Source organism: Sinohyriopsis cumingii, chromosome 2, assembly GCF_028554795.1.
Source record: "Sinohyriopsis cumingii isolate HCF-2022 chromosome 2, ASM2855479v2, whole genome shotgun sequence".
In the NCBI taxonomy this organism is placed as follows: Eukaryota; Metazoa; Mollusca; class Bivalvia; order Unionida; family Unionidae; genus Sinohyriopsis; species Sinohyriopsis cumingii.
This window is the reverse complement of record NC_142962.1, coordinates 26,772,048-26,792,614: the sequence shown is the minus strand read 5'-3', so window position 1 is coordinate 26,792,614 and position 20,567 is coordinate 26,772,048. Positions and strand designations below refer to the sequence as shown.

At 35.2% G+C, this 20,567-nt stretch overlaps 1 protein-coding gene across 3 annotated transcripts in view; it reads right to left on the bottom strand.

The window, feature by feature from the left end:
• The window catches only part of LOC149804513 (structure-specific endonuclease subunit MUS81-like), a 103,712-nt gene that overhangs the window by 46,552 nt on the left and 36,593 nt on the right, over window positions 1-20,567 (bottom strand). For all 3 annotated transcript variants that reach the window (XM_089940960.1, XM_089940953.1, XM_089940969.1), the window contains exons 9-12: window positions 17,776-17,997; window positions 13,953-14,026; window positions 10,930-11,014; window positions 1,958-2,085 (exon numbers count right to left, since the gene is read on the bottom strand). In XM_089940960.1, the coding sequence (XP_089797086.1) occupies window positions 1,958-2,085; window positions 10,930-11,014; window positions 13,953-14,026; window positions 17,776-17,997 (509 nt within the window). The remainder of the gene's footprint in view (window positions 1-1,957; window positions 2,086-10,929; window positions 11,015-13,952; window positions 14,027-17,775; window positions 17,998-20,567) is intronic.

Sequence of the window (20,567 nt, the reverse complement as noted above, 5' to 3'; positions counted from 1 at the left end):
CTGTCAGATCAATGAATGAATAATGTTACCTTCATTTTGTATAAAAAATGAAGATGTCACAGATATTATATACAACTACTGGTTAAACTTGTCATTTTAAGTAAGAAAAGAAATTTCTCCAAATATTTTGTTGCCTTTCAATTAGAAAATACAAAACCCTAAAACTGGCAAAAGAATCATTTAGAAAATACAAGACACTAAGACTGGCAAAAGAATTAATTAGAAAATACAAGACACTAAAACTGGCTAAAGAATCATTTAGAAAATACCAGACACTAGGACTGGCAAAAGAATTAATTAGGAAATACAAGACACTAAGACTGGCAAAAGATTTAATTAGAAAATACAAGACAATAAAACTGGCAAAAGAATTAATTAGGAAATGCAAGACACTAAGACTGGCAAAAGAATTAATTAGAAAATACAAGACACTAAAACTGGCAAAAGAATCTGAATATTACTTTAAGTTTGAAATTGGTTTTTTTAAAAATGAGAATAAATTTCAAACAGTAAGGAGATGATGATAATGATGTCTGCACTCGGTCACATGGAAACAGTGCAGATGTGGGGGTGGGTGGGTGAGTGAGAGTGTGTGTGCATGTATATGTGCGTGTTTTGAAGAGGAATACAAAATTCCAAACATAAAAGGCTAAAGTCCCCTTAATGGCTGAAAAGAGTCACAATTTTAAAATTTTTTTTTTAAAAATACTTATGCCTTGTTGTGTAAAATGAGGCTGGACTCTAGAAGCATTGAAATTTTTTTATTGTTACCAGAGCCAGAAATGTTCCACTCAATTATGGCTCTGTTGAAATAAAAATTCTGAAATAATGTCCCCTCCAGTTGTATCAGCTTTAATCTGTTGTTCTGGAGCTTAATCTGTTCATTTTTCTGTGTATGAATAGTGTTCCATGCTGTGTATGAATAGTGCTCCATGCTAAGTATGAATAGTGCTCCATGCTAAGTATGAATAGTGCTCCATGCTAAGAACTCCATTTCATAATCTGCAATATGAGGAACGTTTTCAAAGTCAGTAATATACTGCATTAGAATTTTCAGACTTTTTTAAAAATACCTGATACAGCAGCTTTGAAATCAGACTTGAGTACATTAGCCATTTATGCCTGCATATGATTTTGTCTTTGTGATATATGAATCAACATCCATAAATTTATACAGCCAATTTCTAATGTAAAAGGGTTATTTTTCCCAGAACATTTACAAATATCACATAATAACACACCTCCCATTTTGGTCACATATTGTAACCATTTGTACTCTGACAGCCAAGAAGTCAGAAACTTTGCTCCATATTTTTTTTTTTTTAGGGGTGTCATCTAACCTGGCATCTGACGTTGTGAATTATCATCCTCTATTTTATGACAAAACTCCACTACAGCCTTGTTATATAGGCCACAAGAGTTTCTGTTATAAGTAATTAGTGGGATTTCCAAGTATCCTTTTGTATCAACATGTGTCTGCAGATTTTAGAATGAACAGAGGTATTTAGAAAAAAATGCATATCTTTACTTTTAAATTTCTTTCTAGATGTTTTTTTAGTAAACTTATCACAATGGCTAAATAAAACTATACAATGAAAGGCAGAATACATTTTTATACATACAACTTTAACTAATTTTGCACATTTTTTATGCATTACTGCTTTCCTAGTGCATGAATTCAGGGTCATTTTGCTGTATTATGATAATGAACACCAATAACACCAATGAGAGATTTTATTTTCCTCAAACATGAACTGCACAGCAAATCATAGTCATTATTTTCACACTCCAGTGCTACTCATGTAAGCATGCAGAGCTTGCCATCACCGTTTACTATATTCAGGATCACTGTACATGTGTACATATTTCCATGGGGTGGAATTGAGACTTAGCAAAGACGAGGACAAAAATAATACTACACAGAAATTTTCCCATATACAACACTGTTTTCACTTACCAGGACACTGTACAGGTGGTTGAATGGGCCCTGCATCTACTTTATAAGTAACTTGAGTTCCAAGTGTGGCCACATCCACTGCATCAGCATCATGTATAAAGGCATACACAAAGTCATCTCCTAAAGGTCTAAGTATCAAAAAGACATTCAAAATTTACAAGAAATCACAACATTTTCAAAAATATAACATTCTCAAACATTTAGAGTGTATGAAACGATAAAGATTATGACATCGTGAAGTAAACATTCAATATATATTCAAATATAAATTTCAATAGCAAAAATGTCATTTTATTGAACTTTAAACATTACCAATTGATGACTATGTTTTATTCCAATTTTTAGCAATATAATTCTGTATTCACCCATGCAATTTGAGCTCTGATGCAGTTTGTGCATCCCCTCTTTTACCCAAAAAACCTCGGAAACAAGAGGCCCAGGTGGGGTTTAGATCAATCTCCTGGCCAATATTTGCATCGCAGTCAAATACCAGAGCAGCCTGCTAAGAAACATGACCTCAAAATGAATCTTTTCAAAACTTGTTTCAAGATTTTTCAATTTTTATTTAATAGCAACCATATTTGATGGACTTGACAAAGTTGAAAATAAAAATGTTGGGGGACAACAGATAAAGGATAGATAATGATTGACAGATGATGCATGACAGACCATGTCATTTTAAGATAACTCATAAGAAACCATACTATAAACTCATTTTAATTTTGCCTTATCACATCAGTACTAGTTTGTCTGTGTGCATGCATGCATGTGTGTGTGTGTGAGAGATTTGGTTTTAAAAAATTCAGTCATATCACTACAATTACAATATCTACAGTGTGGCAGTTTATAGTGATGTCTAGCACTGGGGCATCATGCTGTGGGCACGTAGCATCATGTCCCATCCAGTGACATTATACTTTTACCAGACCAACCAGTCCTAACACTAACCCCTTAATGCTGAGCACCAAAAGAGGCAGCTGCTAATACCGTTTTTATAAGTCTATGGTATGACCCAGACAAGCTTCCCATGGCCTCCTACATCAGAGATGGACATTGTAACCATATATGCAACTGGAGCGCGACTCATGAAAGATCATACCAAATGTGATGACTCTATGGTCTTAAATTAGGTAATAGAAAAGAGCAAAAACCAAGAAGTTTAGTCAAATTCAACAAATTATTTAATTCCGTGAAATACAAAGTGAAAATTTAAATGAAACTTACAGTATTGTGAATTAAATCCCAAATACAAATTCTATTACAAGTCCAAAAGTATAAAGTGTTCCAAATGAATTCCAGTGATGTTTTGAATGAATTTCCAATTCTAAATGTGTTTATGTGCCAATAATCTAGAATGTGCCAATGTGCTGACAGTCTTGATTTATCATTGTATAATCCAAAATGTCCTTCAATGAATTCAAAATAATTCCAAAACAGAGATTTAGTCATGATGTCAATAAGTACTTTGTAATTCCAATGGTTAATTTAAATAAATAAATCCTTTCAATTATAATTGAACACATCTAAAAAAAGACTGATTCTACTACAAATGTTAAGATATAAATGAATAATTCTGATGTACACAACCTTAATATAAAAACCTAAGATAAAATAAGAGGACAAGGATGAGGATCAAAAGTTGATTTCTACAATAATCTAAGACGTAAACAAGGTCAGGTCTTTTACTAAAACTGTAATAAAGAATGTGACAATCATCAGGTAGACCAGGAATTTTCAAGGGCAAAACCAATGTTCTAAACTCAGATATAAGTAAACAGGTTTTTTAAAAAATGACATTAGTCTGGTAGGCTCAAACTCTTACCATCGATTATGGACAGAGTCAATCACACAATGCAATTCAATTTACAAAATGCATAAACTTATTTCAAGCTAATCTTATCATCACCTGAGCTAAAATCTTGAACCGGTTTAATCCCCTCCTTTCTGTGGTCAAGTTGTGATGGTATTACTCTATGGTTTTAAACAAATTAACATAAAGAAGCAAAGCCAAGAGGTTTTATAAACTTCAGCAAATAATTTATTTACCAATAATACAAACTGAAAATTTAAAAGGAACAATTTGTTATGAATTCAATACAAAATAATCCTAAATGTTCTATCAGTTCAAAATATAAAATGTTTTGAATGAATCCAAATAATCTAGAATTTCCTGATGTACCAATAGTCTTGAATGAGTTGATGCACCAACATTCTTGATGTGTCACAATGATATAATCCATAATATATTTGAATGAATTCACAATAATCCCCAAATAGCATTTTAGTCCAAAAATCAATAAACACATAGAAATTCTAATTAATAATCAAAATAAATGATTCCTCTTAAATTATATCTGAACACAAATAAAAGTAATTCCTCAAACTAAATTTAAAGTATGAATAATTTTGTTTACCATAATCTTGTATAAACAACTAAGAGAAAACAAAATCACCTGCATATGGGTCATAAGTTCACTACTGGAACATTTTAAGTTTGTAAATAAAGCTAGACCTTGAACTCAAATATCAGTGAACTTAAGAAATATGATGATAGTCAGGCAGGCCCAAACTCTAACCACAGTCAAGGACAAAGGTCAAGCACACAATACAAATTAAATATACATAACAGTGAATTATGTCAGTATATCTAGATATTGTGATACCAATTTTTATTAGTAAAATATGTTTCCTCAAAAATAATAATAGTAATACCTTAGGAATACTACCACTAGCTTGCAAATCCAGCCTTCCCAGATACTACTTTTAGCTAGAGGGAGCTACAAACTGCCTGCCGACCCATTTGGAGGTTGGGCAGCCTTTGATCGTACTTGGAGCTAATTTTCTTTCTCTGAAGAGCCAGAGGAAGAAATTAGCTATCTGCGGTATCAACACCTGGAGAGGTAAAATATGATCGGTTGCACACCACTGGGTGAAAATGTGCCATTTGCTTTCATACGCTCTTAGAGTGGAGGGCTGTCACACCTGAGCAATTCTCTCCAGGACTGGTTGTGAGAATTGTTTAAGTCTGAGGGCCTGTTTGATATGATCCAGACGTGAGGGTTCAGGAGCTCTGGGCAGGAATGAAACAACTGCAGTTGTCTGAGTAGATGGGGGAAGACCAGAACCTTCTGCAGGGTTTCTGATGCAAGATTGATGAGGTCTTTGATATATGATTTCTCCCATTGGAGTTGTGCCATGAGGATAAGGTAACAGGCTGATTCCTTTGCTTTCTGTATCACTCTTAGAACCAGTGGTGTTGGAGGGTAGGCATATGCGTTCAGGTTGTTTCACACCATGACGCAAAGGTCTGGGGGCAAGGTTCCTCCTTGCCATTTGAGATAAGTCACTGCTGTAGAGTTGTCAGACAGAATCAGGACTCCCTTGCCAGTGAGGCATTCCTGCAAGCAATGAAAGACTGTCACAATAGCCATTATTTCCAGAAGACTGATGTGCAGAAGTCATTTGTGGGGAGACCAGGCACTGCTGGCTTCCCAAAATGATGGTAAAAGGTGGGCGCCCCAACCCTACATACTGGCGTCAGTACAAATGGTAATCTCGGGCGGTGATAGGTGCAGAGGTATACCTGCTGTGAGCCAAGAAAGGTTGGCTGCAGATGGTGCCTCAGTTGTGAGCAAATGTTTAAAGGTTGGTCCAGTGGGCAAAATTTGGGTCTTTATTGAGACAGAAGAAGCATCTGCAATGGGCACATAAAAAGGCAACCTAGGACAAGGAGGTCCACTGCCCTATTGAGTAAACCTAGGAGGTGAAGGAATTCCCATGTTGATATGGTTCTTCTTAAAAGTAAAGAAGTCACCAAGTTGCAAATTTTCATTGCCCGATCCGGAGGGAGACATACCATGTTTTCCTGTGTATTGAACTTCATACCTAGATGAACCAATTGTTGGGAAGGTACTAGGTGGGATTTGTCCTCACTAATGAGAATGCCCAGACTTGTAAGGACTGTGACAAGGGTTATCATATAGTGATGTAAAACAGAACTCACCTAATGTTTTTGTAGAATGTCGTCCAGGTAACTTGATGTTGCCACAATAGAAATAGTCCTGACATGCACCATCACGCGATTCATGAGACAAGTAAAAACTCAAGGCTTGATATTGAGACTGAATGGTAGTGCCCTGAATTGGTATACCTTATTGTTAACGGCGAACCAGAGGAACTTCCTGGAAGCCTGGTGAATAGGGACATGGAGGTAATTGTCTTTTAAGTCCACACTGATGGCAAAGTCTCCCTCTTGGAAGGCATTTAGAATGTGCGGTGGTGTTTCCTTTAAGAACCAAAAAGCGTGAATGAAGCGACTGAGGGTGCTGATACTGATGATAGGCGCAGAATGCCATTTGCCTTTGGAACCAGGAAAAGTCTGGAATAGAATCCAGGAGAGAAAGTGTTTCAAACAAGTTCTACCACCCTTTTCTGAAGAAGGCTGTCTTTTACTTGCTGTAAAGTGGTTGCTTTGAGTGGATCCAATGGGACATGGGTGAATGTTGGAGGAGTGTGAAATGTGATGCTGAGTCCCTCGTAGATCACTTGCTGAATCCAGGTATCATTGTGGCAAATTTTGTCCCATTCGGCAGCAAAGAAAAGAAGAATTACTCCTATCGGGATATCTGGACGGGTAGATTGGAGGCAGCTTCATTTTTGGGGAGGGAGGGAGGCTGTCAAGAGGAGAAACGCTGAGACAAACAAAAGGCTCCCCTGTGTTTTATTAGATTTAGTTTGTGATCACTGTGGCTTATGCTGAGTGGATCTCTGGTAGGATTGTTTTCCAACGGTTTGTGTCCTATGGGTGGTTCTTGGATTCCATTCCTGATTTCCTGTAGAATTCCTGTAAAAACATTGTGGTGGCAGGTTAGGAGATTATTTTTTTTGGTAGCCTGTTCATGAAACTCTTCAATCTGGCTGTTAAACAAAAGGTTGGATGATAAAAGCTGAGTATGCAACCTGGTTTTATGGTGGTCCTTTATAAAAGTGGAGGTTACGAGTACCAAGTCCCATTCAGCCAATTGCAGATTAGTAGCGGCAGTGATGGCATTGGCCAAGGTGTGTTATGCTGCCCTATTTAAAACACGGGCAATGTGTGATACTGACCCATGCATATCCTGTAGAAGTCAAAGTCGAAGGAGAGGGGCTACATTCCGCTTGTTGGAAAATTGCCATGGAAACGATGTCCAGTAGAGAGCCCATGGTTACAATATTGCACACACTAACTGTTGGGTATCATCAAACGCCACTCAATCCATACAAATAGAGTGTGGTTTGGACATCCCAAAAGCAGCGATATCCTGGTCTATTGCTAGTATTTCCAAGAGGAAGGCTGGCATGTGACAGCGGTAGAAATTATGACGGAAGTGAGATGGAAGGTGTTTTTGTGTAAAGAAAAGTCTGTTAATGCTGGTTCAGAATGTCTGTAACTCTCCCAGGCTGTGGGAGTAACCTGAAGGCAGGCTCCTCCTTCTTGTCATAAAATCCACAGAAGTTGGGACTCTAGTCCAGTTTGGTGTATGTGTGTGTGTGTGTGGGGGGGGGGCAAAACTCCAGGGGTAAAAGGCAGAATACTTCATCAATGGAGGCCTGGAAGACTGAATCTTCATGTAATATTGTAGAGTTCAGAATCGATGATATTCCGTGAGAACACGCATCATTGTCCTTAGGGGTATGAAGAGAGTCTGAAAAGTGACAAGATCTGCCATCCACGAAACTCATAGTACATCTCGAATTAGAAACAGTGACCTCCAGATGGTCACTGAGGAGGTAGGCTCTTCCCATGGCAATGTAATGGGAGACTAGTGAAGTGATGTCTGTAGAGCTAAACAAGGCATTGTGCTGAAAGTAAGTCCCTAGGATTAATATATATTAGAGCAGTCCCTGGGGATGTTGACATAGGCTTGTTTCGACGTACTGTGATAAGGGCTGTTGTGTGATTGCGACATAAAAAAAGGATGTTGCTGCCGCTGCTGACCACTCGAACATGGCCTAGGCTGGTTGTAACAAATTTAGAGGTAAGTAATGGCTGCTAGTTAAGCTCTTTCCCTCACTGCTCTGCAAGAGAAACAGAGTCAAGTCCGACAATAATTGCCAGTAAAATTGGGTCTTGAGGAGGTGACTTGGGTGCCGGGGCAATTTCTGATCTTGTTGTTTTCCAGCACTTTATGGCTGAAGAAAGAGAGGTCGAGTTGTCCCCATTTTCTGCCAAAAGTTCCTGTATGGCTCAAAGGTCAGCTTGTAGACTGATGACATCATCATCTTTTGAATTCTTTGCTTTGCCCAGAGTTCAACCTTTAAGTATAATGAGCAGAAAAAATAAACATGAGGGGCCTAGCCCTGACACTTTGTAAGGACTATTGGTGTGAGCTAAGGCTTAGCATTGGCCCAATAAGTGATAACAGGTAGTCTAACGAAAACGAACCATACTGAGAGTATAATGCCAATAAATATACCACAATATGCCTGCACACGTCTTGTTTGGCTATTGATATGGTCCAGAGCTGACCAAAATAAGCTTACCTGGAAAAATATGTGCTAGCAAATTAATGTTAGCCAACATTACTTGTCAGAGAGGTCAAGGATGCCGTGGACAGGTATAATCATTCAAGCATGATATCCAGATACTAAGATTGTCTAGGATAAAATAGCGAACAAAGCACTAAAGGTTCTATATATCTCTAAGCATAAATAACTACGATATACAGATAATACTATGAGGATTGGAGTTGGCCTATACAAGTATAAGTCTACAATAAGCTCATGGAAGCATGGCGCCACATCGCTAAAAATGCTGCTTAAAGAATGACCATCTGTATGTACCAGTAAGAAGGATTTATACAGATAAATAACTGGGTTCTGAAAAGTATAAGAAACTTGTACATGTAATTAAAGCAGCCCGGACCTATCCAGTGGGGACGTAATGGCCGCCCATGCAAGTGACAAACAGCTCTATATACATACAGCAAATAAGAACAAATGTCACCGAAAGCAAGAAAGAAAAGTTGGAAATAGAGATGGAGTAAACATTCCTTCAAATGAAAGGACTCCCCCAACTGAAAACAGGTATGCTTCCAAGAAGAAAATGGATGGCAAGGTCTCTGGTTGAAAAGAGCGTAGAAGTAATGACTGGAATATCCTTACACTTGGCTGCCAGGTCTTATAGGTAAGGGGGAGATCACACATCAGTTGGCAGACAACTTTTAGCTCCCTTTAGCTAAAAGTGCTATCTAGGAGGGCTGGGTTTGTGAGGTAAGGTATTATTATGACTGGGTAATGTATTCGAAGAAGAAAATGGCTTCCAAACAGGTCCTTAATGAGTGGAATCTAATCTATTGTGAAATGCTATTAAGTGTACAAGCTACTGACTGAAACAAAATAAACTTGTACTTTTAACTGACAAGCATTTACATTGTTTATTCCTTTCACTTTCACTTTCTTTTGTTCAAATTATTAATCCACTGATCTGTTTTATTATAAACAACTGTAAAGTCATAAGTAGAGCATGGCATATGGCATGTTGATCAGTGTACCAAGGTCATGTATATAGCATGGCATGTTGATCAGGTGTACCAAGGTCATGTGTATAGCATGGCATGTTGATCATATGTACCAAGGTCATGTGTATAGCATGACATGTTGATCAGTGTACCAAGGTCATGTGTATAGCATGGCATGTTGATCAGTGTACCAAGGTCATGTGTATAGCATGGCATGTTGATCAGTGTACCAAGGTCATGTATATAGCATGGCATGTTGATCATATGTACCAAGGTCATGTGTATAGCATGGCATGTTGATCATATGTACCAAGGTCATGTGTATAGCATGACATGTTGATCATATGTACCAAGGTCATGTGTATAGCATGGCATGTTGATCATATGTACCAAGGTCATGTGTATAGCATGGCATGTTGATCATATGTACCAAGGTCATGTGTATAGCATGGCATGTTGATTATATGTACCAAAATCATGTGTATAGCATGGCATGTTGATCATGTGTACCAAGGTCATGTATTTAGAATGGCATGTTGCTCATATGTACCAAGGTCATGTGTATAGCATGGCATGTTGATCATATGTACCAAGGTCATGTGTATAGCATGGCATGTTGATTATATGTACCAAAATCATGTGTATAGCATGGCATGTTGATCATGTGTACCAAGGTCATGTATTTAGAATAGCATGTTGATCTTATGTACCAAGGTCCTGTGTACAGCATGGCATGTTGAGAAATGTGAGAAATAATTTGACCATGGATTGAGCAATAACGTTAAAAAAACTTTAGAAGCAGTTTTCGCTGTGTTGTTCAACATTGGATCTCAATTAATTTGCATGCAAACATCTCAAACAATTCTCAGTTAAACCTCAAGTGTATTTGTGGGTGAGAAATGTTCTTTTTTGCAGTATGGATATTTTCTGGTGGATTGGCATAATCTGTACAAGTTGTGGTCCATGGATTTTGAGAAGTTTAAAACTGCAATTGTTGATGAACTTACCATGAACTCACTCAGCCCTATGTGAGCTAAATCCATGATATGAATGTCTTACAATCTGATACAGAAGGTTAGCAAACATTTCACAATGTGCAAAAAAAATGATACTTTAAGCTGTAAATCTAGCATGCTTGCCTTGGACCTTATGAGGTGAAAACACCTTTCAAGCTAAATGAAGAAGTGGTGACTCAGCAGTTAGCAATTGTGGACATACCATCAAAAGAGTATGGGCTTTTGAATCCTTCCTAGACAAGGCATGTCGTGTGTCTATGACTAAGTCACTATATTCTGATTTACTCAGCATGACACAACCTTTCATATGTCCTTAAACATCAAATAAACAAAGATCATTATTTGCTGTTATCCAGCTTGTATCTGAATAAAAAAGATCATTATCTGCTGTTATCCAGCTTGTATATAACACCTGACTGTACATGTCATTAAACATCAAAGAAACAAAGATCCTTACCTGCTGTTATCCAGCTTGTATCTGATTCCTGACTGTAGGAGCTCCTGATAGTTACACTTGATGAGGAACCGAACCAAAATATCTTCTGCAAGAAATTACATACATTGTTATATGATAGTAATATTTTAATATTTTTATTATAACATATATACAGAGCATGAAAATTATTTTTTTAACTTAATGCTGCTAGGCAAGAAGGATCCTAAATTAACTAGGTCTGCATATACCAAGGATGGGTCCAACTCCTAAATGGGGTGGGAAAGGTGAGAGGAAACTCGGAACACTTGGCCAATTGCTCCACCTCAGATGAAAATTGCCATGGTTCTTGAGTGTATGTCAAATGTCATGTGTTCTCTGATGAAAGCAGTGTGCAATGGTCTCAGCAGGATGGAAATCAACTAGTTTGGATCCCTCTGAGTAGGTGAATAACTGTCTGCGTACTCAGCTTTATAAATGCTCTGGCAATCAGGGTTTAGATTATTGAGAGGGGTATGTTTTATTTACAAACTAACTTCTTTTATAGTGCAATTAATAAGCTCTTCTCCATGTTTTTATGTATATGTAATTTAATTTTTTGTTTGTTACTTTTAACTTTTTAAAATTCTATTACATGCGATTGTAATGTAATATTGTTTACTGGATTTGACATTGTCCAGAAATTCAGTTCAGTTCTGTTTGATTGTTAAATATTTTTTTTTATTTCATTGATGAGCACCTAATAATAGAAACACTGTATCTAGTTTCAGACCTTGATTCAGAACCAGTGATAGTTTTGGTAAACAACTTTAAAAAAAAAAATTTAAAATTCTTTCTCAGAGTAAGAATTATTAAGTTAAGTCAAGGACATATCTGGACGACATGATAATTATCATGTAACAAAATTCTATTCCTTCTGGAAAAGTGAACTCTTGACCCCCATCCACGCATCTGTTTTGCATTTGAGTTAGTCTTATAACTCATATTATGATAAGAATTTAGTCAGTCATGCCTTAACACTTTTAAAGTCAAGCTGTTTTATGTTGTAACCAGTTTGGGCTAATTTTTTTATTTTCTTGAAATTGTTTTGAATTTAAGTGATTGTTTTCCCTGGAAATACATAAGTTCTCCTACACAATTCTTGGACAAAGACATTCACTCAAATTTATACAGAATTCAAAACTGGAATAATATTTTCTGAGTCAACAAGAAACTGTTGACATAACAGCACTTCACAGGATACAACAGACATCATCGTCTTCCATTTTGGATTGAATCAGGATTTGAACTCAGTTTCAGTCAGGACTTTTTATTACTTTAACTTCTTTTTTTAATTCTTGGATTAAAAAATCGTAAAACCATAAGTTCTTTTTTCTAATTTTCACTTGATATTCTAGGGAAATAAATTATTTGTTAAATTTTACAAAGCTTGTTGTCTTCACTCTTTTCTGTAAGAGCCTAATCTCGTAACAATGTGCTCTCAATAAAATTTGATTAGCCTTTGAACAAGGTACTCCAATGATTGGCTGACTCTAGGCAAGCTGTACATTCTGAAAAAAACATAAATTACCTTTTTTTGTCCTACTCATCCCAATGCGAAGTATTTTTACACTGATCCTAGAAAGTTTGAATACTATATTTTTATCATAATTTCTGTCCTTTTTGGACCTGATAAGTTTAAAGCCCCATCAGTGCAACACACCATGAAGCAAGACAAATTTACTGACAGTAGTTGATTTTTGCCTTCCATTGGTAAATCGATACTTAGAGTTGTAACATCCAGAACATATGGTAAGCCGATACTATTGATGCTTAGTTTTAGCACTGGTTGAGAATAAATGTTTGAAGGATGAAGATCAAGATTCGACATGATCAGCAGAACTTGATGAATTTCAGCTGTATTTTAAACCACCAGTCTCCCATTGTCAAGCAGTTTCCACTTTCATCAGTGCACTTTCATGTCTCTTTCCAGATTTACAAGTATTAAAAAGTACATTTTCTTCAATTTATAAGATCAAATAAGGAATATCAAAGGTCTGACAAGCCAGTACTATTTATATATGACTGGTCTGCAGCTAAAAAGAACCAGCCCTGGACCTCAGACCACTGTATTTCCAGGCCCTGATATAAAAACAAAAGTTGTCGTAATTTTTAATTAATCAGGGTTATTGCTGAGTGAAACTTGGGCATAAGTTGCTCATTTAGTAACCACATTACCGCTATGTGACAAAGGCTATAAACCAACTACGGTTGAAGATCAACAAAATGATATACATGTTTGTGTTTTACATTCATGTAAAATGTAAAACCCTAACCGAGATGAATCCATGTCATTGAAGGGCAATAACCCTAATGGAGATGAATGCATTCTGCTATGTCTACATCATTTTATGTGATAAAGCTGAATCATAAAAGGGCAGAAAGAGAATTAATAAATGAAACTTATTTTTTAATTTGGATGAAAGAAAGGAAAATGCAATGAGAACTCAATATTTCTTTAATTACCGTATGAGATGGAAATATAAAGGGGCTTCTAATTAGCAAGTACCAATGGGATTTTGAAGTTCTGATGTCTGAATTTAAATATCTTTAACATCTTTATCAATATTGTTACTAATTGGAATAGTACCAATTAGTAAGAATAAAGACAGGTTTTCTGACAGCTTGAAATACATTGTACTTAATTATGACATGACAATATTTACCAATCAATAGTCATATATTGAGAATTCACTATCGCTCATGAAATATCAATTTTCTTAATTACATGGTTACTATGAACCATCAATTGAAAGACCCAATAAACAAGGTAGTGTGATAAACTTCTTTTTATGGAAACAGTGATAAACTTCTTTCTACACAAACAGTATGACAAACTTCTTTTTATGGAAATAGTGTGATAAACTTCTTTCTGTGGAAACAGTGTGATAAACTTCCCCAACATATGAATTTAAGTGATGATGAAAAGCAAAAGCATGAAAATTGATATCCTCAAAAATGAATGAATTCTGAGTACTGATGTGGCTTTATAAAGTTGACTAAATTACCATCCACAGTAACCTGAGCTCTGTCCTTGAACAGTACTTCATTTCCGTCTTCTGTAACATAGCAGAATTTTAGCCTGTGCAAAAAATGAATTGCAAAGCATTAATTATAATAAAGAAATCAAATGGAAACAAACATTTACTTTACTCAGGCCAGTGGCTCATGTGTAATAACCTACAATGCAAGAAAGTGCTACATAATTGGTTAAAATTTACAGTTAGCATTAACTGGCTGCACAAAGACCTATCAGTGAGAAAGTCTAAATAATTATCTGAGTCAAAAATTGCTGCATGCATGCAATCAGGACTTTGCTTAAAGGCTTGAAGACTTGTTCCAAATTTGTCAAAAAAAATCCAGATTAAGTTTTGTTTTAATACCATTTATAATTTCACCACTGATATATTTTATTAAAAGTTTTTCTATCACTTTCAGATTAATTTACTTTCACATTTTTGGGGTCCATGATTAACAGTGGAATATTCTATTAATAATCACATGAGTTTAAGTAATCAAAGCAGTTTTCGATTATAATTTATCACCAGCACAGTACTAATACAGATTAATATAATTAGGTCCCACTGTGGGATTGGGGGTGTTGAATAAGCCCAATACATCCTGCTGCATGTTGTATGAAGTGACTTACAGATGCATCCCATTTGACAGGGGATGAATCACATTACGATCATCCAGTTTTAAAGGTCTTATACTTCATAAAAAAGAACTACATGAAATAACTTTTGTATTTAAAAGATCTAACACTTTTTTTCTTAACCTTTGTTTTGTATAACGTTTTTGGAGACACCGAAACTTACATGATGTTATATAGAAAGCATTGTGCTGATGTGTTATTAAACCCAATAAATAGATACATGCATGCAAATTATCTACACCTCTCCCTCGATAACTCGCACACAAAAGGGTCCACAAACATAGACTGCACTATAAGTGAGGACGTTAGTTACAGAGGGATCTCACTTAAACATTGGGGTTGTTAAGGAATTGATAACAATTGTTAATAGCACACTTTTTCTAATGAAACTATTTGTTTTTCTGCATAAAAAACGTTTATTTTCAAAATGTCCAACATGTGAAAGATCATTCCAACTGGTTTCAACAACCATCATGTGTATGTGAAAACACCTGTGTATTAGATCACCGCTTTTTGCTTTCTTGATTAGTCTGGTTCCCAGAGTGGTATTTAGTAGTATAATGCCAGGTCAGGAATCAAAGTAGCAGGGAACTAGACTAACTGTCAATATACCACGAAACAAGATTCCTTTCTTTCAAAACTTAGTGACATTTATTTCATGAGACAATCATCTACGTCAAAACTCAATTTTTTTATATTTTTCAATTAGTACAATATTGATGTCGCAATTTCATTGGAAGTAATAGCGAAACTTCTTATCATCCTTCATGATATCTCCAAGTGCCAGTTCAGGAATTCTCTGAAACTCACTTACCCACAATGGTCCATATCTGTGAAACCAAGCTCTTTATTTTAACAAGTATTCATTTCACTTGGTTGCCTTGCTATCTTTAATCACCATTATGAATAAGTTGGTTAATTTAAGCTAGTTTAATTATTTTACATACATAATAACATTTATAACAGTGTTCAACTGATCAAATGAAGTGAGTTTACCTGACATACGACCGGGCCACTAGATTTTAAGTATGTAGGATTTGTATGCCTTTTAAAATTTCTTGTATTCCACCTACTTTATTTGATTCAAATGACATAATTAACGCAATAATACAAAGAAGGCCAGCTTTTTTATTCAGTGCAACAATGCAACAAATACTTCCGCAAGTCAATCATTAAAATACGGTCAGTACCTAATTAGGTTCTCAGAGAAATTTTTACAGACATAGCTGTTACGGTAGATTGACACATTTTACGTCTAACTACAAATTGCATTTTTGATGATTACACTGAAGAGTAACTAAAAGACAGAATTAAAACACAAATTTTGCTTAATCAAAATTATTTAATTGGCTTTAAAATATTAATGTACTGCCTACATTAGGCATGACATTTTTATCGATCAAACTTTCCTTGAACATCTTTAATTACAGTGCACTTAGAGTGTCATTTGGAAAGAAAATGTAACCAATTATACATCTTATTAAAAGTTGATAATTTCAAAAAGGTGGTTAAATTTCCAGGTCCTATCTACCATTTTCTACCATAAAACGAGTGATATATCAACATTTCAGTTACCAATTTTGATTGCGATTTTCTTAAAATTAAAGAAATATGGATCAATTTTCAGGGTATTTTCTGGTAAAATATATGGGATCCATACCGGACCCTGCATTACAAGCAGGTTTGCAAGTTATCAAAGTAGTGGTGTAATTAGGATGCAGAATAATTATGTATATGATATAAGACCATGCAATAACAAGACAATTATACACAATTAACAGAGTACCAAAACATCAAGAATTACATACCAAAACAGGTACCAAAACATCAGGAATTATCTACCAAAACAGAGTACCAAAACATCAAGAATTATCTACCAAAACAGAGTACCAAAACATCAGGAATTATCTACCAAAACAGAGTACCAAAACATCAAGAATTATCTACCAAAACAGAGTACCAAAACATCAAGAATTATCTACCAAAACAGAGTACCAAAACATCAAGAATTATCTACCAAAACAGAGTACCAAAACATCAGGAATTATCTACCAAAACAGAGTACCAAAACATCAAGAATTATCTACCAAAACAGAGTACCAAAACATCAAGAATTACACACTCTTTCCTATGAATATGCATTTTTACAGAGTACCAAAACATCAATAATTATCTACCAAAAACAGAGTACCTCAACAGAGTACCAAACATCAAGAATTATGTATGAAAACAGAGTACCAAAACATCAAGAACTAAACATTCTTTCCTATTAATATGCAATTAACAGAGTACCACAACATCAAGAATTATGTACCAAAACAGAGTACCAAAACATCAATAATTATGTATCAAAACAGAGTACCAAAACACAAGAATTATGTACCAAAACATCAAGAATTATACACTCTTTCTACTGAATATGCAATTAACAGAGTACCAAAACATCAAGAATAATATGCTCTTTCCCAAGAATATGCAAATATAGAATATCAGAACACCAAAAACTATACACTCTTTCCCATGAATATGCAATTAACAGAGTTCCAAAACATCAAGAATTATATATACACTTTCTTTATTTTTAAATGAAAAATAATTATCCTGTGATGTTGTTCTAGTTGTCTTTGATGAATTATTAAAATGAAATCATAAAATTTACTACAATATGGATGTTCACAGTATTAATTAAATCTTTTTGACATCTTCTGACCCATATTTAACCATGTGCAGAAAAATAATTGCCAAGGCTGTTTCAGAAATGTATGCATGCGTATGTTTGTGTCAAAAGGCACTTTTTACAAAGATTTGGTTTTCCTGGATCACCATTCACAACTTACTCATATGATTAAAAAATATCCTTCTAACTCTTCATTATTTGGACAGATGACTGAATGGGAACAGCCCTAAAACAGATGTCTTCCCATGATGGACAATGAGGAATATAATGAAAAGGCATGTTAGATTTTCTTGTTTACAGCCACAAAACAACTAGCAATGTCATCTTTATGACATATTTAAATGGCAAATTGTGTTTAGTAATCAGATGCAAATAATCAAATACATTCTTTTCACTAAAGCTGTATAAATGAAACTCTTTTAATTATAAATTTCCTTCTCAAGAAACCCTGCTGTTGTGTCAAAGTATTTTAGTTTACAGCAATGAATGACCATCATACCTTAAATGAGGAGCTGCTGTACTTGTCATTCTCTTGTCATCTCTGCCACCATCCTCTTGTAAACTGGCTGTATTAAGGTTTTGAGGAATTCTAGGTTCTACTCCATCCGAGGAACTTGCTGGCACCTGTTGTGTTCCTCTGGACCCTTTTCCGTTCAGATCTCCATTTTTCACAGCCTCCAGTCGATGTGCAAGTTCACAACCACTGTCTGTTAAACTGAACCTTAATGAAAAAAACTGAAATCTAAAATTGGCATTAAAAAAGCCTTTGTGAAACAAAGATGCCACATCCAAGGACTTGACAACTGAACTAACCTCAGAACTTGGAACACGGCATCATACAATAATTACGTACTGCATTACAAATCAGCTTTTCTCAAAAATGTTCTATAAAATTTATCAACGAATTAATAAATATAAATTACCTATGTTAAACAAAGTTTGTACTAAAAGCACAGAAAGTTCATGAATTAGCATGAAAAATTGGTCCTCTACCATGAGATCATCACCCTGACAGAGTTCTACCAGGAATGACAACACAAACTGGCCCTCTACCATGAGATCATCATCGTGCCCGAGTACTACCATCAATGACTATACAAAATGGCCCTCTACCATGAGATCATCATCATGCCTGAGTACTACCATGAATGACAATACAAATTGGCCCTCTACCATGAGATCATCATCATGCCTCAGTACTACCATGAATGACAATACAAACTGATCCCCTACCATGAGATCATCATCCTGGCAGAATACTGCTGTCCAATGATAGCACAAAAAAGTCCTCTATCACGAAAACAAGGTGAGCTTTAACTACATTTATGAATCATCAAAGAAAATAAGTTACCTAAATAAAATTAGCTGTTCAATCAAACTCAAGCAGCATGTCAGGCTAAAAAGATGACAGTGAAATAAAAGCTAATATGGAGGGCATTATCTATTTACCTAATGATAACTACAACCAAAAAGTAAAATACATTTGACAATAATTCTGTTATTTTTCTTTAGAATGGCTTTACCTGAAGGTGTAAATTTGGAAGTTCTTTTCTTTTTTTTATAAAAATGTATACAATAATAACAATGATGATGATGATGTCTTTATTTAAAGAGGGTAACTCAATTAGTTAAGTAAATCTAATCTCCCTTGAGGCCCTCAAAAAAAAAGCATAAAATGCATGTATACATACATATATCTTCATGCAAATGTATCTCTTGCATTTAAGTAAGAACATTTACAAATACATCCTAAAATATATTATGAAAGTAAGAGAATTTAGCTACATATAAAAAATGTTTTCATCTCTTCAATAACTATGTTTCGAGAATGATTTTCAGCAACATCACCATGTATATATAGTAGTTAATGATCACTTCTGCTTAGATATACCATGAGGTTATTCTGCAAAAATGTGGCAAGCAGTAAAGTTGACATCAGTATTATACTTTTTCATAAAACAACATTAGTACAAAATTAGAGAGATTTTCATTCAGCGAGTTATATATGTAATAAATCCAGAACTAATATTTTCTAGTTTGTTTGTTAAAAAGTAATTTAAAATACTGCATGTACATTTTTTAAATGATTTAACTGAATCAGCAAATTGAATGTGAGCAGGAAATGAGTTCCATATTTTTGCCCATGAAGAGTGCAGACTTTCTTTGAATTGTTCAATGACAGTTTAGATACTTCTAAATCATTGTTAAACTTCAATCTTTGATTATAGGGAGAAGACACTTTGTAGAATAACTTAGCCATATACACTTGAACATCTTCTTTGATACATTTAAAAACTAGAACTGCTTTCAGAAAATTTATTCTTGTCTATTTTTAAATATTTTAATTCTATGAACATGTTTGATGATGCATCAATGAGGACATCAAGTGAACATGTCTGATGATGCTTCAATGGGGACTTCAAGTGAACATGTCTGATGATGCTTCAATGGGGACATCAAGTGAACATGTCTGATGATGCTTCAATGGGGACATCAAGTGAACATGTCTGATGATGCTTCAATGGGGACATCAAGTGAACATGTCTGATGATGCTTCAATGGGGACATCAAGTGAACATGTCTGATGATGCTTCAATGGGGACTTCAAGTGAACATGTCTGATGATGCTTCAATGGGGACATCAAGAATCAGCCAAGCTGCTCGATTTTGAAGCTTGTGAATTCTGTCTAGTTGGGAATTAGTACAATTTCCCCATATTGTTGAACAGTAGTAAACTGTTGGAAGTATATAAACATTATAGTAAAGAATCCTGGAGTCCTTTGTCATATACTTTTAATTCTACAAAGCAATGAAATTTTAGACGTTAGTGACCTGCACACCCTACTTGTTTTCCCACTTAAGACTTCTCTCACAAATTAATCCAAAAAGCTTTCTCAAAGTGTACATTTTCAACTGTCTTATTAATGGAGAGTGATATGTATTTCTTCTGTAACTTTGCAATTTTGTTCGATGTTCTCATAAGCATGCATTTTGTCTTAGATTTGCTTATTTCTGTCTTATTTTGTTTTGATCACTCTGCAGTTGACGTAAAGTCTGAACTTAGTTTGCATTCCAGGATATAAACATTGCTACTTGATGAAGAAATTGTTGCATTATCTGCAAACATGTCAGTACACTGTATTTGAGCATAGAGTGGAAGGTCAATGATACTTAAAAGAATGAGCAGTGGACCCAGTACAAAGCCTTGTGGAACACCATGCCTTATATAACCCGAGGTGGGTAGAGAAAATATTTTTCATAGAGACTTGTTGACTCCTATCACATAAATAT